The sequence below is a fragment of the Galleria mellonella genome, unplaced genomic scaffold, assembly GCF_026898425.1.
Source record: "Galleria mellonella isolate WM207_F2 unplaced genomic scaffold, CSIRO_AGI_GalMel_v1 utg64, whole genome shotgun sequence".
Lineage (NCBI taxonomy): Eukaryota > Metazoa > Arthropoda > Insecta > Lepidoptera > Pyralidae > Galleria > Galleria mellonella.
In genome coordinates this window covers 8,441,772-8,461,926 of record NW_026442133.1, presented here as the reverse complement: position 1 = coordinate 8,461,926, position 20,155 = coordinate 8,441,772, and the positions used below count along the sequence as shown (strand labels likewise).

General features: G+C 30.4%; 1 protein-coding gene across 1 annotated transcript; it reads right to left on the bottom strand.

The window, feature by feature from the left end:
• Positions 1–1,535: 1,535 nt before the first annotated feature.
• On the bottom strand, positions 1,536–17,493 carry LOC113512358 (ethanolaminephosphotransferase 1). Its single transcript, XM_026896188.3, has 9 exons — positions 17,260–17,493; positions 17,051–17,119; positions 16,354–16,546; positions 9,226–9,352; positions 7,407–7,536; positions 6,792–6,949; positions 6,503–6,683; positions 5,654–5,839; positions 1,536–5,051 (listed from the first exon to the last, which is right to left on the bottom strand). Exons 1-9 carry the CDS (start codon positions 17,308–17,310, stop codon positions 4,989–4,991), a joined length of 1,158 nt encoding a protein of 385 aa, XP_026751989.2. The 5' UTR covers positions 17,311–17,493; the 3' UTR covers positions 1,536–4,988.
• Positions 17,494–20,155: the final 2,662 nt, after the last annotated feature.

Genomic DNA, 20,155 nt, shown 5'->3' with positions numbered 1-20,155 from the left:
AAAAATGTGAAAGATGAGTAGGGTTTCCCTAAACTAAGTATTCCTTGTAATAACATAGGTACAAAATATCTGTTAAAACTTATAAATTTGATAGTGAAAATCAACATATAGATAGGGAGGGGAAAAGGGATTGTTAGTAATGGATACTGAGAATCCCATTGCTAGCAATATACCCAACCAGGTCGACCTCCTTGCGGTTCCCCCTGGAGTGGTTAATTCCTTATGAATTCATCATGATGGGCTAATTGGCCTGTTTTCATTTTCATTTATCACCCTTCACTGGTGCTCCGCCAGCTTATCCCATTAGCACAGGCGGGCTTACCATACCATTTTCACCCATAAAAAAAAAACAGGGTTATTACGAGCTATTGTTGGATTTTATCTAAGTTATAGTGTTAAAATTATTTTTATATGGACTTACATATTCATTAAATTCTATAAAACAAATACTTACTGCTTGCCTACATTTTTGAAGACACTTAAATGTAGCCCTAATTAATTTTAAATTTTAATTAAAATTTAATTTAGGAATTATATTTTATTCTTATTGTCAGTTCTCGATGACAAAAGCAACTATTATAATAAACTTGCCTAAGATAAAAAATAAGAATATCACTACGCATCTCGGCCCATCTGACCCCCTTTACACCTTTTATATATATCTAAAACTTTGTATTTTTCATATATATATATATATATGTATGCATTTCTCATACTGAAAATATATGTTTTACCAGAGGGAGACTGTACAAAAGTCCATTGCTTGGGTACCTCTGCCCCATTCGTGTTTCTACCGTGAAGCAGTTGTTTGCATGGCTGTTTCGGTTTGAAGGGTGGGATATGGCGTGAATTTACAGGCTACAGAGGAATAACATCTGGGTTCTCAAAAATGGCAACGCGTGAAGGGTTTCATGGTCGAAACAGTATACTCTGTTATGGTACTGCTCATGTCTATAGGCGATGGTTACCACTTTCCATCAGGTGGGCCGTCAGCTTGTTTGCCATTCTAAGTTGTATAAAAAAAAATTTAAAAGAAAATCATAGTGAAATATGTACTTAGGTCTCATTTGGCTCTCCGATGTTAGCAGTATGGTCAAATATCGTGTATAGGTCAATGAAAAATGAGACTGCAATAGATAAAACAGATTCAGAATGACACTGTATATCCAGTTAATGATTCTGTTCTTTACGCATATAAAAATAAGTATCATTTTATAACTGCTGTAATACATAGAATAGGGTTTTCATTCTTGCATGCCATTGTTTTTTCAAATTTTTTAAATAGAAACATTCCACTTAGGTGGATATGTATATAATGCAAGTAAGTATTTAAGATGAAAATTAAAAATAACTATATTTTTGACCGATAATAATTTAATAATTCATAATGAAGGTTACATCTACACATTTGTATGTATACCTATAACTGAAAATGGTGAAACATAAAGAATAGTTCCTCTCGTTTACTGGATCGTAGACAGTATTCCGTTTACAAAATTGTTACAACAGGTAAAAAATTAAATAAAACATTAAAATTATGAGGTGTACAATTTGCATATTCTTTTATTAAATTACGATAGTACACTACTGTATACCTACATGTTACTGTATACACTAACATGTTCGAAGAAGACGCATGCAAAACATTATATACTAAGTAAATACTATTACAATAGTTTAAAAACGTACAAAAATATGGCTAATATTATTAATGGCATTGATACCTATTCGAAAAGTTTGTACAAATTCACTCATGTGGTACTATGACGTAAGTAATAATTGGAATGGAACATTGTTATTTTACAGGGTATGTGGTAAAAAGTATGAGCTTATTATGTTAACTATGTTGCACTGGATAAGAGATGTATTCCCTTTTGTAATTTATATCAAACATTTCGTTAACAAATTCCATTAGGTTTATCTGAAAGATAATTTCATATTTATATGAATATGAAAACAAACTGCATAAATTAATATATTAAGTAGAAAATAATTTTTAAAATTATGGTGTTCTAAATATTCTTACAAGTTTTACTTGTTTTATAATATTTTGCAACTGTGATTGACTTCTTTAACAATTTTTTTTACATGCGCCCTGCGCACACAGTTACGTCGTTAAAAATGATAATCTAATCTATAGTTTTTTGGTAGATACTCGATAAATTAAGAAGCCCGTATCTACCAAAATAAGTAAATAACATACCTATTCCTATTTTTGTTTTCCAGATAAAACTTTGTAACCTGTTTTTGTCGACTAAAATTTTATATATATGTTACTGATGACACTATGTCAAAGTAAATTATGAAATTATATTACTATACACGAAGATACCTACCTACGTGTAGGCGCCAAACTATAAGATTCTTTGGCGTCATAATCAAGGACTGGAATATATATTTAAGTTTATAGTAATGCATATAATCTGATTGCGTATTTGACATTACGATTTTTAGAACTCGGCATAACCTAGTTTTTGAAAGAGTAAGAAATGCTGTTTTATCTTTAAAAGTTATAAGACTTGGATTTATTCAAATGACATTTTAATTTAATAAAAAAAAATCAACATTGTCCGCGTAACTAGGATATGTTGATTGACTGGGATAAAATGTAATCTATGACTTACACACCAAGAGGTAACAATAAACTAACTTTAATATTTATAACATTAATAAGGATGATAAAGTCTTGAAATAAAATACTATATACAATTTGGAATAAGCAAAGATTCAGTTATATTATCCTTCAAACTGAAATAGTAGAAATATGTAAAGATTCTTTTTAGTTACCTAAACAAATGGTAGTCACATGATATATTAAGCATCATATTTAATAAAATTGTTAAAATTTCTATAGTCGCATAATGATTACAGAAATTGTAATAAATAAATAATATCATTTATTATTAATAGAACTTGAATTTATTTTATTAAGATAAAATGGGTTAAAATTTTTTATAATGCCATTATGAATAATATTTAACACAGTAATAACCATAAACATCAAGTCTAATTTACAATTCTAGTAGTTATTACATTATTAAATAAAATTATAATAATTATAAAATGTTTTATAATATTATTACAAATTTTGAGTGTCGTAGTTCATAGTGTAATAGATATTAGAATGTAAACTGCATTACCAAAATTATTTACAAATTACTACATACTTGATATATAATATAAAAAATAAAATTTGAAACATTTTATGTAATGAAAGATTTAAGTAGTATACATTGATTTTTAGTATATATTTTCACACCTGGCCACATAATATAAAACTAATTATTTAAAAATTACATTTTTCAATCCCTGTTTAAAATATTTGATATCAGATATCGTTATGGCGATGACGATGTATTATTAATGCATGACTAGGTAGTACTAGTAACTTTTGTGTAACTTATAAGGCTATTTTTTAATAAAATAATTGACTAACTTATCTTTAATATTTATCTAAATACATATTAGATTGGCAAGTTTAGGAAAGGTTTTAAAATAATGTATTTTTAGAAGCCTTAGAGCATTCAGCACATGATCAGGGACCCTCTCTCACAATAAAATAAATATCGACTAAGTAAACATAACAAATCCATAATTATATGACTATAGATATTAATCATGAGAAAAAATACCCAAGTGAAAAAAGTAATAATTTGACGCTGTAGCATACAATTATAATGTCAAACTTGTCTACATGAAGTTACTTTAACTTGACAATATTGGCAATATCAGAAGTAGAGATAACCGTTTATTTTTAAATTTTCATTCTGAACATTTATTTTGTATAGCACAAAAGTGTGACACTAAAAAAATAAGAATTATGCCATAATTATTGTATATATTTTCATATTAACAATACAAATTATTTGCCATTAATGGTTATTATTAAGCAAGTATTTCGTAATTAAAAATATATATATATAAAAATTCGTGAGCTGTGATTTGTAATACTATATACGATACTCAATACGATATAAATGCATTTTATAGTCTTAAGAAGTGTCATGATGTTTTAAAATTTAATTGTTAAAGGAAATACGACACCATTTGTACTATGTGCAAATTCTAGCAATATAGTAGTAATATTTACTTAAAGAAATTGACAAAGAGCGTAATTTCAATCGGTAGGTAGTACGACTCGCTTACATCTGGTTCAATTTTAATGTTAAGGAATAGTCAATATTCCACACTGTATAAAATCTCCAACAAATTCGTGGTATAAAATAATTCATAATACCAAATAGCATACACTTTATGACTTTCCACTGGCAGAATTTGCAATTCGTGTCTCACTAAGTGGCTACCAATTAACAGTGGACTATAACGTAAGATTTTTTAAAATACCACAATAACACCACGATTTTGTCACTATATGAACAAAGGTTTTTTTATATAATTTATTGACTTTTATAAAAATAGATTCCCAAATAGATAATTATCATTAAATTTAAACGCAAGACTAATTGATTCAAGATTATGGGTGTCGTCAATGTAGAGTAAATACATATTACATAGTTCAAGAAATATAAAATTTTATTTGGAAAAAATGTAATTCATTTTGTAAATTACATTAAATTGCACTAATATATAGAATGGTAGGATATTTTATTTTACTTGAACTATGGATCGACTATAACATGCATGACACTATATATCAGATGACAATACTATAGCTAATTACCAGCTTTAACATAATTAAAAAAATATCAAATGCTACGTTACGTCATATAATTTACAACCTATTCTGATGATTATCTTAAACAATCCATTCTATGGTTTTTAAAAATTACTAATTTCATTACTTGTAAATTTCCATTAATATCGATCACATATTGGACTAAAGTATAATATTAAATGGTTACCCTGGCCTAAAATAATAAATAATTACTTAGTCAGATCTCTATCAGTATAGAGAGTATAAATATAGGAGAGCTCGTATATAGGCTCTAATCGCCTTATAAAATAAAATTCTTATAATTGAAAATTACTTATTTTATCTTTGGTTTTATGTGGAAACAATTTATTTTGAAATGCTCACACATCTCTTGTACCTGTAAACAGATAAATGGTTATTGTCAATTATCTCAGCATAACCTATTTAAACAGCTACTGTACTGTTGATATTGCGGTTGAGTGTTTAGATACAAGAATAGGTAATATAGTAGTAATCATGTAGGGAAGATTGTTTTTCACGAATTGATTTATAAGCCATAAATCAATTTTAAGCCATAATTGAAATCCTACGACGCGGATGTTTAATGTGTCTTCCGAACTACAAAAACAAGCGACAATCCTCTTTCCATTTATTGTAATTTACGATAAAATCACAATAATTTGAAAAATATTTTCAGGACAATAATTTGTAGCAAGATTGTCGTTTGCTTCGTATGTCTTTAAATGCCATAATTATTATAGAATACTTGTTAAAAATCTTCGCTGTGTTCCGGCATAGAATAGGCCACCCATTCCTTTCCAATACATGTCGTAAAAAGCGACTAAGGGAACTTATGGTTGAGGGTGGGCAGCAGTGTGGCGTTTACTGGAAAAAATCCCCTTATACAGAAGGCATATGTTCAGCAGTGGACATTAAACGGTTGAAATAATAATAATAACTTCTTAAAAAATAAAAATATAATAAGAGAGTGACACTCACAACTTTAGTTCCATAATAGATATGAGCAATAGAACACGCTAAGCACAGCACGGCGAGTAGCAGAAGCTCCGTCATGGGCGACACGTGGAAATAGAACACGATTCCCATCACCAGAGCGTACGGTATTAGAAGTCCATTGAACGCTTCGCATCTCGTATCGCTCATTTGCGACACGATCAGCCGACACTGAAAGACATTTTCTTAGGTAATTAAAAAAAAGAGAATGGCCTCAATTGTAATAAATTATTATTATGTTACGGGATATCTTTAGTATTTATGAACAAATTTTGATGGTGGAGACTTGATTATACGGTCTTCAGGTATACGAATTCGCGAAGATCAAGATCGCCAACAGCAAGTAACGATTAAACGTATCAAATCAATAAGATTTATTAGTTTTTGTTGTTTTAAATACTCATCTAGCCTTATATATAAATCTTAAAAAAGAATCATGATAATGATTGTGATAATGATAATACGGATCAGAATCATATGTGAGCAAGTGCAGCAAATTACATTAAAAAACTACGAAGAAATGTTTTTTTTTACATTTAGCCTCCCGAAACAGCTTACACGTATGTATCTAAAAATGTTATTAAATAACCTTTTAGACCGAAACATACTATTACTATTTCACAGCATAAGTAGGTCGTATACATTATAGCATCGTATCGTTTTACTTTTATATAAATTGACTAATGGGGCGAACCTCCTAGACCAACGACCTCAAATGTGTTATTGCATGGAAGTGGTTCTGGACTGTCTTTTGTTTAATGGGAAAAACCTATGTTCAATAGTGAACAATTAGCGTCTGAAGTGATGATGATAATGATAGAATATATAACTCACATTAATGTTAGAGAATATAGTTCCAGTGAGAATGTAGAAGAGTCGCGGTCCACGATTGACGATATCCGTGGGCGAATACAGGGCCCAAATTGTGCTCAACGCGAAGAAAATCACTACTGGGACCAACGGCCGCATAGCTTCCGTGAACGTACGCATCTTACCGGTTCGATCTCGATATGACCTGGAAATACGAGAGCCACGTAACTTTACGATATCTATGGGCACTGCCACAACACAACACTACAATAGTTGTGAGTTTAATATTAGTAAGGATTAGTATAATACTTACTTGTAAATATTCCATAATATTACAGTTTGACTCGTAAGCATAGCGGAAAAGTAGAGGATTATCTCGAAAACGATACCAGGCGTGATGCCACCCGGAAGAGTAACGTGCCAGGCTTCGGGTCCGATCACTGACGTCACCAATAATAAAAGACAGGAGCCCTAAATATGTAGAAATTATAAGAATATTAATTATTATTAAAATTTAAAGTTATTTTGTCAAGAGCATTCACATCGAAGTATAGCAATATCTGAATTATCTGTCATTTTTAAAAATCACGAAATATTTTTAATGCCTATTAAACTAATGTGTTAGTCTTGTAATTAAATTCTTATTCTTAAATTTTTGGTTTGAATAATAAAAAAAAAGTATGTCGAAATTTTAAAATCAAAATATGAACTTTTCCGGACCAAAAAAATATTTAGTGAATTTATTATTTTTATACTATGAGAAAATAAAATTTTCATGCCTCCTACTTTTAGAAAACATGCCTACAGGTTTTTAAAAGGCCGGCATCGTGAAGGTCACAATGCATGCGTTCTATTAGGTAGTCCAAAATATAGCAATAAAAATATACTTTTTTTAAGTTTTAATAGAATACCTTGCTTAGTGACTTACAATCATTGTGAAATCGTATCCCCATGGTAGAAACATAACTCCTGTGTTGTACTTCTCCCAGTGAGTGAGGTAGAAGTTAATGAATATGTTCCAAATCACGAAGAAAAATCTCAAAGGGCTTAATTCGTCTCTGAAAAGTAAACATCTAATATTAGCTTTGTTGGTAAGGAATAAAATTGTCCTCATTGCTAGCAATATAACTTATCAGATCGACCTTTATGGAGAACCGCGCGGAAAGTATTGCATTCATTCCTGAAGAATTTGTCACAATGGGTTAATTTACCTGATTTCATCCCCTCCCACCCCAGAAGCGTAAACCAATAAATAATGCAGGTAGGGTTACCTACTCGTTTTTAATATAAAAAAATATCCACATAAAGATAATTAAACCAAAACATTATTTTAAATGCTTGTTATAGGCGATTACTGCTTGATACTCCTTTAAATAGTTCAAATTTTATCAATGGAAAATATTTAGGTACATAATGCTATTGTAAATCTAAAAAAACTTTAAATACTACTCAACAAATAAGACGGTATTACAAGTATGTTAATCTGTGCTTACACGGCATTGACCTGTGATCTTGATTTATAATTATGTATATGCATAATGGTTGACATTGTTCAGGTAGTTAATAATAGTGTATGTTTAAATGCCTACTTATTTCGAAACTTCGAAAGATATGTACTTATAATTCGAAATATGTATACTTATTCAAAAGATATAAACTAAATAAGTAGGTATTAATTTCATGTATGTGTTTTCACATAAATTTACATAACTGTTGTCAAAATGATGCCAGTAAAAATATCAACGATTTTTTTAAAATATAAATGTATAAATCTTATTTTAATATATAAAAATGGTAAGTCGCGATGTTCGTTCATATTAATCTCAGAAACCGCTTAACCAATTTTAAAGAAATTTGGTGAATGTGTGTTTCTTTATATACAAGGTGTTATCAAATTATCTGCATTCCCTTTAAGAGAATATAAAATTACAAATATACATTACGATAATGATAGAATTTCGTGTATCAATTTTTTCATTCTGTGTAAAAAACGACGTTGCCGCTATATATACGATTCCTCTAACTCGAAAGATTTAAGGAGACTGTACAAGTGTCGTATCCAGCTGGGCCTGCATAGCTGTGTTTCGGTTTGAATGGATCATCATCATAATCATCGTATCAGTTATTAAGTGCTGAATGCCAGGTGTAAGCACCACGATGGTCTAATTGACCTGCCTTTTCATTCTCACTTATCATCCATCAGTGGTGCTCCGCTAGCGTATACTGTTAGCGCAGACAGGATTACCATTCCATTATCATTCCTAAAAAAAAACTGCTCTTTGCTATACCTTTCCTTGGAGGGTTTTGCCAGTAGTTGCCACGCTTGGCAAACGGATTGGCAACCGCAGTTAGGCTTTGGTGACGTTTTAAGTAGGGCGCTGCCACACATGGCTCGACTATTAGTCACCTCTTACGACACTCATGGGAAAAGTAGAGATGGCCCATTCTATGCTAGGACCACATGGCTACAATTTGAAGGAATATGAAATTTTCTAATTTGTACGGAGACATAACATGTTAGTTCTAAGGAATGGCAACGCAAGAGCATGACTTTATATTCTGCGATGTCCATAGTGCTTTCATGTATATAGACAACTGTTACCATTTTCCATTAGGTGAGCCGTCAGCTTGTTTGTCATTCTAAGTATTATAAAAAAGGATTGGATAGTTTTTATGCCGTTAAGAAAAAATGGACACGATAAACAGTGCAAACGTTTGTTGGGTCAGTGAATGGAACTATAGATTACCTTCCAAATATACTGTATAGGCATGTGGGTATAAGAACAGTGGAATACGAGTCCAAGCCATGATCAAAAAGTTCTCCCAGCGGTCCGCTGGTCCCTGTGCGTCGAGCCTGCTTTCCGTCGATACCATCTGAAAAGACCACCAACGTAAAATTTCCTTAAGTATATTAAAAAAAAAAAAAAAACACAAATTACACATATCTATTAATTTTTTCAACTATTTATATTTATTTCTGTTAGTTATGCGACATATTACTAGTTCTTACTAAACATATATATTTTATATAATTAGTGACTAAATATATTTCTTTAATGCCACAATTGTTATTATTCGAACGTAATTTCTGCACTATTGATTTCATGATTTTGAAGTTCATGTCTTAATATATTATTTTGTAGGAAAATATGTGTAACTATGTTTGTTGTTTATATATATTAATATGTTTATATATGTAAATTTTAGTATGTATGTATATCAATTGTTACTGATATCGCATTCGAGTATTCTAACACTTCCCTATGGTTGACTGGGAGAGAATGCTTTTAGCATTAAATACGCCTTCTACACATACATGTACTATCGAAAATATAAAAGACATAAATTATAAAAATGCAATTTTAAATATGTTTTTCCTTTTTTCACTTGTACTTATTTTTTCATAGTGAAGGAAAAAGCAACAGAATTTCATGTTGCTGATCACTGTTTAATTTTTTAGTAAATCATTTATTTAAGTATTTTATAATTTTCTTTTATTTGTACAAATTTTATAATATTTTAAATAATGTAAATATTACTTTTCGTATTATAAATAATAACTGGAATAAGTGATTTATTCTTTAAAGTTTTGTTTATTTAATATATATTATTAAGATAAATCTATAAACGATTTGTTATTTGTAGCCTTGCATACTACTTATCATTTGTTTAAAATTTTAGCAGTCTATTTGTAGAAACAAAAAATATTGATTTTTGATCAGGAAACGACATCGATTTTCCGCTGTGCGTTCTCATTTCGGTAAGTAAAAATATTAATACTGATGCAAATAGATAACTTGGCGCAGAGTGCCAAGTTATTTATTTAGTAATCTAGTGATCGGTAAGATGGATATTTTTTTACTACTGAAGGTACCCACTATTGATCACGATCTCACCTGATGAAAAGCGATGAAGTGGTCTAAGATGGAGCTTACATATTAGCATTAACTATTACACCTTTGAATTCATGTCTGTTAGCGACGATTACCACTTGCCACCAGGTGGGTTGTCAGTTTGTTTGTCATTTTAAATATCATAAAAAAGTCCTTCATATAATAATTACTAACAAAAAAGAATATTATAATTTAATGAGTGTTTGTGAAACCACAGTCCGGTCGGCAAATCACATTAGGACTTAATGCGACTTAAAAACCGGTAAATAGGTAATAATGAATAGGACATATAAATTATATTTCTAGTTAGGCGTAAGTTTTAGTTTCAATTTAAAACGTTATAGACATGACACGTTAAAAAAAATTGAATAGGTATCCACGAGGAAGCAAAGGTCGTGTTTTATCTACGTTGGAAATCAAAATGTGTTCTATCGGATTTTAATCCCGTGATAAATTTGTACGTGTATATTTATACAGAACTCATGTAGGAGAGTATGTGTGTTTAAACATATTATTTATGTATGTTACCTAAAAATAAACAAAAGGCGAAGACAGATAAATGCTGTTCATTATACACAACCTTAATGTTGTAGTAGCGGTTTAACACTAACTCACATTTCGATGGTTAAGGGTTTAACACCAGCATTATACATATAAATTTTTATATAAATATGTACTTGTCTAGGCCTTTATAACATTATAATATATACAAATAGAAATATGTACATAATATTGTCCGTCATCCAGTATCAATAATGTTCTGATTCTGAGTAACAGACTAGGGCTTAATTTACTGTTTATTTTAAAAAAAAAAATTATTGATAGGGAGGCAAACAAGCAGATGATGTAAAGCGGCTACTGTCGCCCATGAACACCGGCAAAAGGTTTTTTTTTTTTTTTTATACAACTTAGAATGGCAAACAAGCCGACGGTCCACCTGATGGAAAGTGGTAAACATCGCCTATAGACATGAGCAGTACCATGGACATAACAGAGTATCCTGTCTCGCCCATGATACCCCCATGCGTTGCCATTCCTGAGGACTCAAGTGTTATTCCTCTGTACCCAGTAAATCCACGCCATATCCCACCCTTCAAACCGAAACACAGCCGTGCAAACACAGCTGCTTCACGGTTGAAACACGAATGAGACAGAGGTACCCAAGCAATCGACGTGATAAATTACTTGTGCGTTGTCGGCCTTTTAAATTTTTGTAAGCGTTGTGTAATAGAAAGTTTATTTGTATTATTATTTACTAAAGGTATCCCACGACTTTATCCGCGTGAATCAGTATATAAACTATCCTACGTGCTAAGTTAGGATATAACCTACCCGTGTACCAAATTTCATTCAAATCCATCAGTAGTTTTATGCGTGAAAAACTATCAGACATCCATCCATCGATCGCTACAAACTTTCGTATTTATTATATTAATACAACATTCGGACGATCAGTATTGTCTATAGAATATGTAAATTAGACGGCGCCTATTTTCCATAAGAAACGTTCGATTCTAAGCGGAAAGAGCCACGGAACAAAGTAAAGATAATGAAATATAAGCGATAGGCAAGTAATTGGATAAGCAGAGTTCGCTGTTGTGATTACATATGGAATTGTTTATGTCTTATCTTTTTTAGGGTACATATTTATGGTAGACAAGCATATAAAATAGAAAGCAGTATACCCTGTAATTAAATAGTACGTAAATATAGAACAATACTACGGCCTATACGTAGCATCTAAAAGGAGTAGATTCTTACTTCATATATTTTTTGTGCCCAAAACGCGATTAAATCGGTAATTTTGAATTGACGTAAATATTATTTTTGAAATCTTTTCTAAATTCAAATATTTATCATTACTGAAGTCACTTTATCTTTGTTGAGTAAAATCTACTTCTGTGTAACAGATTACATGAGATAGCGCAAAAAAATACAAAATAAGCATCACTGCTTCATAGTATAATAGAAATAAAGTCTAAACTATATATATATATATATATATATATATATATATATATATATATATATATATATATATATATATATATATATATATATATATATATATATATATATATATATATATATATATATATATATATATATAAACAGCAAACAGGAAAAGTTGACTTGTTATAATTATATATATATATATATATATATATATATATATATATATATATATATATATATATATATATATATATATATATATATATATATATATATATATATATATTATTAACAATTGACATGTTATAATTAAATTCAACATTCCAGAATTAGAGCAAATTGATGAAATATATACATCCAATTATCAATGCAGACATTTAACATTAGATAAGAAAGGGCACCAAGAATATTGTATCTATCGTGCGTTCACTTTTTGTGGTTATATACATATTAAATGAAGAGAGTTTGTTGTTATTAATAATTTGTTTATTATATATAGCTATCATATATAGGCGATTTAATTTCTCACAAAAAGGCTGTCCATGAAGGAGATCTGCTCATGACAGCTCAGTATGTGGTTATCAATAAATATATAGGTACAATAGAAACATTTATTTACATTTTACCTATTCTCTTTTTATCTCTTGTTATATAGATAATAATAAACTAATATAATAATAATACTTTTTTATTTTGTTATTATAATAATAGCAATTACAATTACAACTTAGGTAGGTAGGTCAGAAATACGTTTTAGAAGTCAGTGCCCTCTTCCATATACATTATATAATCTATAATTTTATTTTATAAGTGCAAAAAATTAGATGAAGTAAATTAATGCTAAATAAAAAAATTAAAAGTATAAATTAATCATATAGTGAAACAAAAAAAGTGATGGATATGAATATAGGGAAAGGTGTGAGAGTGGTAGTAGTCGGTGTAGGTGTGTGTTTACGTGTGAGAGGATATGTAAATGGTAAAGTCAGATGGTCTATACATTATGATAAATGTAGCTCCTGTGGAGCCTCCTATGTCCATGTGGAGCTCAAATGTAATTACCCTACGTGAACGCAATAGATGTTAGGATAATTACTAAAGGTTAATACGCCTCTTCTAGAGGACAGGCTAGTGGTATGATTTAAATCATCCCTTTATAGGTAATTGAGCAGGAAATGTAGTAATATTCAATAAAAAGAATATATAGGTAGAATTGTATAGACGATGGTTTGTTACCACGATTCACAAGAGTCCTGGCGTAAGTTCAACTTTAGTAGTCGCGACGGGATAAAAATCATCGGAAATTTCCAACGAGAGACACGGCGATCGTCGGAAGCAAGTACCTATCTATCATAACTGTAGATGATGAAAAAAATACATGATAAAAAAAAAATAGTTACAACTGAATCGAGAACTTCCTTCTTTTTAAAGTGACATGAAAATATTATTGAATTTGTGTTTATAATATCTGCTAGCCGTAAACTGCGGATTCGCCTGCGTGAATTAGAATAAAATTGTATATCAAATTTAATTCAAATCTATGCTTAGGTATGATTAAGATCTTTATTAACTTACACATTTGTAATAGGAATTAATGAATTTTTGAGTTTACGCAATTTTAATTAATAAGATAATATTTTTAATTATTATGCGGTGTAAAGTCCTGTAGTACAGGTTTTGACAGTGATTCTAGGATCCCAAAATCCTAGCCTAATAATTTTCTCCGAATTTTCAACTCATATTTGGATCGATTAAAACTGATTGATAATTACTACGTAATTCGGAGAGCACGTAAAGCATTCGTCCGGTAAGCCAAATCACAGGTCTTCATGTATGACAAAGAAGGTCTAGCAGTTCACCGAAGCCTTCTAGTGTCGATGAATTTCTAAATAAAGAATATCTTGTATCACATGAGTAGTAACAGGCCAGGATTTTAATTACGAAGATTTGTATATAAATTATGAGGTGTGTTAAAATCTAACGTTAATTATGCATTCAATTAAAAAAAAAAATACATCTGACTTAACGTTAAACCACCACAATTGTAACTGAATAAGGGAATAGGCTACATGGACAGATAAAGATCGCAAGTATACCTAAGTGAACAACAATAGAGCGAGTCATTGATCTGATTTCCCAGATATATTAATGCTATATAACATAATAACTTGTATTAAGGGGAGCAAGGTCGTATGTTTTGAATGAGTATAACGGACATTTTATGTTAATGAAATTTTTTTATCGATGTGTATCAGCTGAATTAAGCATTGAATCCATTAATTATAATTTCTATGTTTTTAGCACTAACAGAATTTTTAGTTTTTAGCACTAATAGAATTATACGGAGCAAATATAAAAAGAATGCATAAATTTAAAAACCTGGGGCACTATGTTACTGAGGACCTTAAAGATCAAACTGATGTCGAAAGGGAGCGTAGGTCATTGGCTGTTAGATGTAACATGTTGGCCGTTATAGTGAAGAAGTAAAAATCACACTCTTCAAAGCGTACTGCCAAACATTCTACACTCAGTGCCCTACGAATCCAGTATAATAATAGTGTTAGAGTGCTATTGGGGCTACCTCACTTTTGTAGCGCTTCTAGCATGCTTGCTCAATCTCGCATAGATGATTACTACGCTATAAGGAGAAAGAGAACTGCATTATTACTACACAGGGTTAGGACAAGCACCAACAGCATTCTAAAAGTAATAGGCGAAAAATATAACTCGCCTATAATTGGGCATTTCATTCAGATACTGATCGAATCAGCTGAGTCACATCTGAGTGAACTGCTTTAATTAAATTAATTTGCTTTTTTTACTAACATAGTTTGTAAGAAAATTGTTACTAACAAAATAGACCTAATTGTAGTCTGAATAATAAAGTATATATTATATAATAGGGTTAGTCTAGTATGGGTCCCTAGACATATAGGGATTAATGAAAGGGCCGATCAGTTGGCGATAAGGGGATTAGAATCAAAAATGATAGATCCTGAACTATATGTTGCACTTGCATCAAGAGTTGTTAACTCTGCCCTTGAGGAGAATGTGATGAAAAAACAGCAAAAGGAATGGAAGACTTAGAGGCCTTAGGCACACTAAAAAAAATTCTTAAAGGACAATGCTGAAGGATTGGATAAACTCATCTACAGTAGTGGCAGACAACAGGCAAATACAGAATTAAAGATTATAAATTTAACAGTTCTTGTAGCATGTTTAATATATAAATAAACTGAGTGTGTTAGGTCATTCGATTAAAACAAAATATGTTCTGATGAAGATTGTCTTTTAACATAGTTTAACACAGCTTTATGTTTAATATACAGAAGGTTAAGAGATTTCTTTCATAGAATACTTTTCGTTGTATTCATGAATAACTTTACCACAATTTATAATATTGGATGTCAGTCAATTATGTCAGTATATTGAAGAATTGTTACAGATGATGCTTAACTTTATGTAAATATATATAGTTAGATCTACCTACATAATTGAATACATACATATTAACATCATATTTAACTTAATTAAGTTAAGCTATTAAAGTTGAGTCATATTTACTATTTTATTATCTCAGTCGACTTAAAAAAAGGTTCTCAATTCAGTTGTACTTTTATAATTGTTACCTCTAACTTTATCAGTTATAAACTGATATAGAAAATTCTTATTATTATCTCAAAGGATATACTTACATATTGGTCCCATAGAAAATTTATAAAAATTAGTTTAATAGTTTAATTTTTAAATCAATATTGAAGTCTGTTTGTTTTGTGGAACAATATCTTATTTATATTAATAAATAATTAATATTTATGTACCCAAATATTAATTCAGCTACCAAGCAAATTGTTTGCATGCTGTGTTGTAGTTTCAGTAATGTCAGTAAAATTTTAAGATACTATGACTAGTACCACATGTGGGCTCAGTGGAAACTTAATATCAGAGAGATCACCCATAATTATCAATTTCTTTGTATTATTATGTTACATTAGTATTTATAGATTTATGAACATAAATTAATCTTACCTAAAGTATATGCAACAAAAATGTTCACAGCTGACACAGCCCACACCCACCAAGGTATACTGTCTCCAGTTATATTTTCTTCTGTGAGGGCATGGAATCCATAATCATAGTAGGAGAATAGCAGGAAATTTAAGACTGTCAGTAGAAAGCCAGTGAATGTTAGCAGGTTTGGTGCTACCCATGGTGGACAATACTGCAAATATGTTACTAGATTAATAAGCTAACTAAGATTATTAAAAAGTTACAATTATAAATTATAATAAGTGCAACTATGGTGCAGCTACCTCACAGGTCTAACATACTCATTAAATTATGACATATTCACATACAATAATTAATTATTATCTTTAATTTGGCACTTGGGGTCAGAACACTACCTGTCACATTTTGACCAATTGAAAAAAGTGAGTAAATATTTTAATGAAAAAATTAGGATCTCACTTAACTACATTTTAGAAATATTTTTATATGCAAGTCCTTTTCACCATTAAGTAAATATAAAATACATTAAAATTAATGAGTATAAAATATTTAAGCGTGTATTCTAATAATTATGTTCAAGGTAAGACTCCATAAAAAAATAGTTTAAATTAATAATTCATTATTTTCAAAAGTATGGATGTCAGTTATATCTTTTAATACTACATGTCCTTTTCTACTAGCACTAGTATGTATAGGTACCTATATGTACTCTTACCTGTACACACCAGTTCCAAAATGGGTGCATAACATAATTGCTAAGTATACTCGTGTCGATGGAATTATACTGAAAAAAGAAAAAAATATATGAAATAGAGACGTACTTACTTATTTTCATTGCTATTTAGTCAGTAAGTACACTTGGAGGCGGTTTAATAGTATAAAACTTTGATCTTTTTATTAAAAGGAACAAAATACATCATATACCTTGTATTTTTCAAAACCTTCCAATTTATCCCGCGACAGGAAACGGCCCATTGTACACGAAAAAATATGGAACTTTATCCAATAAACACTATTTTCATAATTCCTTGTTATATGATATGTTTGTTGCAAATGTTTTAATTTCTTAGTCGTTAATGTTTTCACTGCTTTGTGTAATTAAAAATAATAAAAAATACATGTATTAATCTTCATTTCTAAATGACAACTGAAAAAAATACAATATTTTGTTTTCCGTTTCAAGTTACAATCTATTGGTTTTGCTGAAGTTAATAATATTTCCAATTCGACTACGCATTATTTGCTTAATATATTTTGATTATATGTCCTAATACAATAAGTTTTTTTTAAACTAAATGTATATTTCAAATAAAATTAAAACTACATTTTCGATTTAAAATAATTTACGCTTGTGTAGATAAAATAATTTTTAATTTCTCAATAAGATATTGCGTCTATTGGAATGGAATACGAGGTCAGTATTGCCAAGTAATCATCATCTAAATGTTCTTTAATTCAGGTAGTTTTCACCGACTGAATTTTCGAGACATGGGCAGTACTGACTTAAGAAGATGGAGAATAATGATAATGTGTAAAGGTCGTAACTTAAAATATTAACATTTAATAATCTTTTATAATGCGTAGATAAAGAATAAAATGCGGTAAATCTAACTTCATATTTCTTTCACATTGCTTTTAAAAATAGTAAAGTTTTGAAGTAAAGGTTTAAAATCGGTACTTGTGGATTCATGTATACTATAAATATGGACGGATAATGCCACTAAAATTAACAGCGATTTTAAATACTTTTTACTTAACCGATTTCTTTAAATACGAATATCTCAGAATCTTTGTAGATTTAAAACATGTATTGATATTAAAAAAAAACAAAGTTGGATTCATTTTAATTTTAAGCGAGTTGTTGGAAATATCTACGTATGGTAACAGAAAATATGAGTTAATAATTTTGCAATTAAGTTGACTAATCTAAAAAAAAAAATTAATCGTATTTTTTCTTAAGTTTAATTTCTTAATACTGTTTTGTTAATCCTTATTTAAATAAGTACGTTTATCACTTTAAATAAAAATGACGACCATTTTGATTAATTCTGATACTGCATCCATATTTGAAATGTATACGGATCTTCAGATATCGATTTTAAAAGTAATCGGTTAACTAACTATGCAGACTTTCAAAATACCTATTCAATAATATCTCACATAGCTATATAAATATTATATTTATATTATGTAAAAAATAATTCAAAATACAAATAACAAATAAAAATAATTTAATTCTTATTGAAAAAAAATCCGCCTCATTTCGGGAATTTTAATTCGTTTGTGGAGAATTTTTTCGCATACTTGCAACACAAAAAGTGGCGCGATTTTACGTGAATGTCGTAAGAGGCGAATAAGGGAACTCATGCTCGAAGTATGGGTAGCAGCGTCCCTCTTAAAACCTTTTTTTTTTACAATGCAGGGAGCAAACGGGCATGCGGCTCACCTGATGGTAAGTGACTACCGTCGCCCATGATCACCCACAACACCAGCGGCATTGCAGGTGTGCTGCCGGCCTTTTAAAAAGGAATATACTTTTTTCTTGAAGGTTATGTTGTCGTATCGTTTCGGAAATACTGCTGCTGGAAGTTGATTCCAAAGAATGGTTGTTGCTAATTGCGGTTGCCAACCCGCCTGCCAAGCGTGGCAACTACTGGCAAAATTCCTCTTATGGGGATGGCTTATATCCAGCAGCGGACAGTTAACGGCTGAAATAATTATAAATTAAAATTAAAGATATTTACCGGTTATAAGTAATTTCTTTATTAGTTATATTTTCGCCAACGTATGCCTTTAGCACAGGCGGGTTACCATTCCATTATTATCCATTAAAAAAAATCAGTCCTATTGCCAGCAATATGCCCTATTAGATTGACTTCCACGCGGTTCGCTCATTGCTAGCAAAGGGTTTTTTAGATTACTATTATTAAGTATTCTTTTTGCTCCAATCAATACATATTAACCCATAACTACATATTATTGCTACGTAGTGTAGCTTTCTGAGCTGGTGCCTGTTGTATACCGTTAGCATAGGTGAGTGCACCATTTCATACATTCATTAATAAAAGGTCCTCATTACCTATTGAGGGTAGAAGGGATTATCAGTAATTATTAAATACACCCTATGGGTATTTTTTGCTGAATTTGGTGCAATATTCTTCATCGGTGCCCCGCCAACGTATACCGATAGCACAGGCGGGATACCATTCAACTATCATTTTTTAATAATTATTAATCTTACCCCAAGGAGGAAGGGATTGTTGATGGAGACTAAGGGCCCCATCGCTAGCAATATACCCAACCAGGTCGACCTCCACCTGATCGCCGCTGGAACCCATCGTGCCGAGTTCCAGGTTTATTTATCACGATGGGTTAGCTGACATATCATCACTCACTGTTCCGTCAGTGTATACCATTAGCGATAACCCCCCTCCCTCACCCATTCCTAATATTCATAGAAATTTCTATTCCTATTTTTATCCCAGGCGACTTTAGCCCATAAAACGTCTGTGTGCAATCAATTTCCTAGCATATTCTAGTAGGCGCATGACTAAAATAATATGTTTATGATATGAAAATTCGGATCTGACCAAATCATGCAATTTGATATGATGTTGGGAAGCAATAGGTACACGGATAGAAAGTATTTTTGTAAGACAGAAAGGGTTACGAAAATGAAAAAAGTACAACTTTGCAGTTATTTCAAAAATTTTTAGTTTTAGAAACTATAGGTATTATAGGATGTTCGTAATACTATACAAACAAATATATAAAAAACCAGTCAAATGTGAATTGATCTCACTTGCCGAGGGTTTCGTAA

Coding starts and splice junctions, on each gene's coding strand:
- LOC113512358 (XM_026896188.3), bottom strand. CDS start 17,310: ATGGGCCGTTTCCTGTCGCGGGATAAATTGGAAGGTTTTGAAAAATAC. Junction 7,537..9,225: donor CTATACAGTATATTTGGAAG/GTAATCTATAGT, acceptor TTTACTTTTCAG/AGACGAATTAAGCCCTTTGA. Junction 5,840..6,502: donor CTATATTCTCTAACATTAAT/GTGAGTTATATA, acceptor AATGTCTTTCAG/TGTCGGCTGATCGTGTCGCA.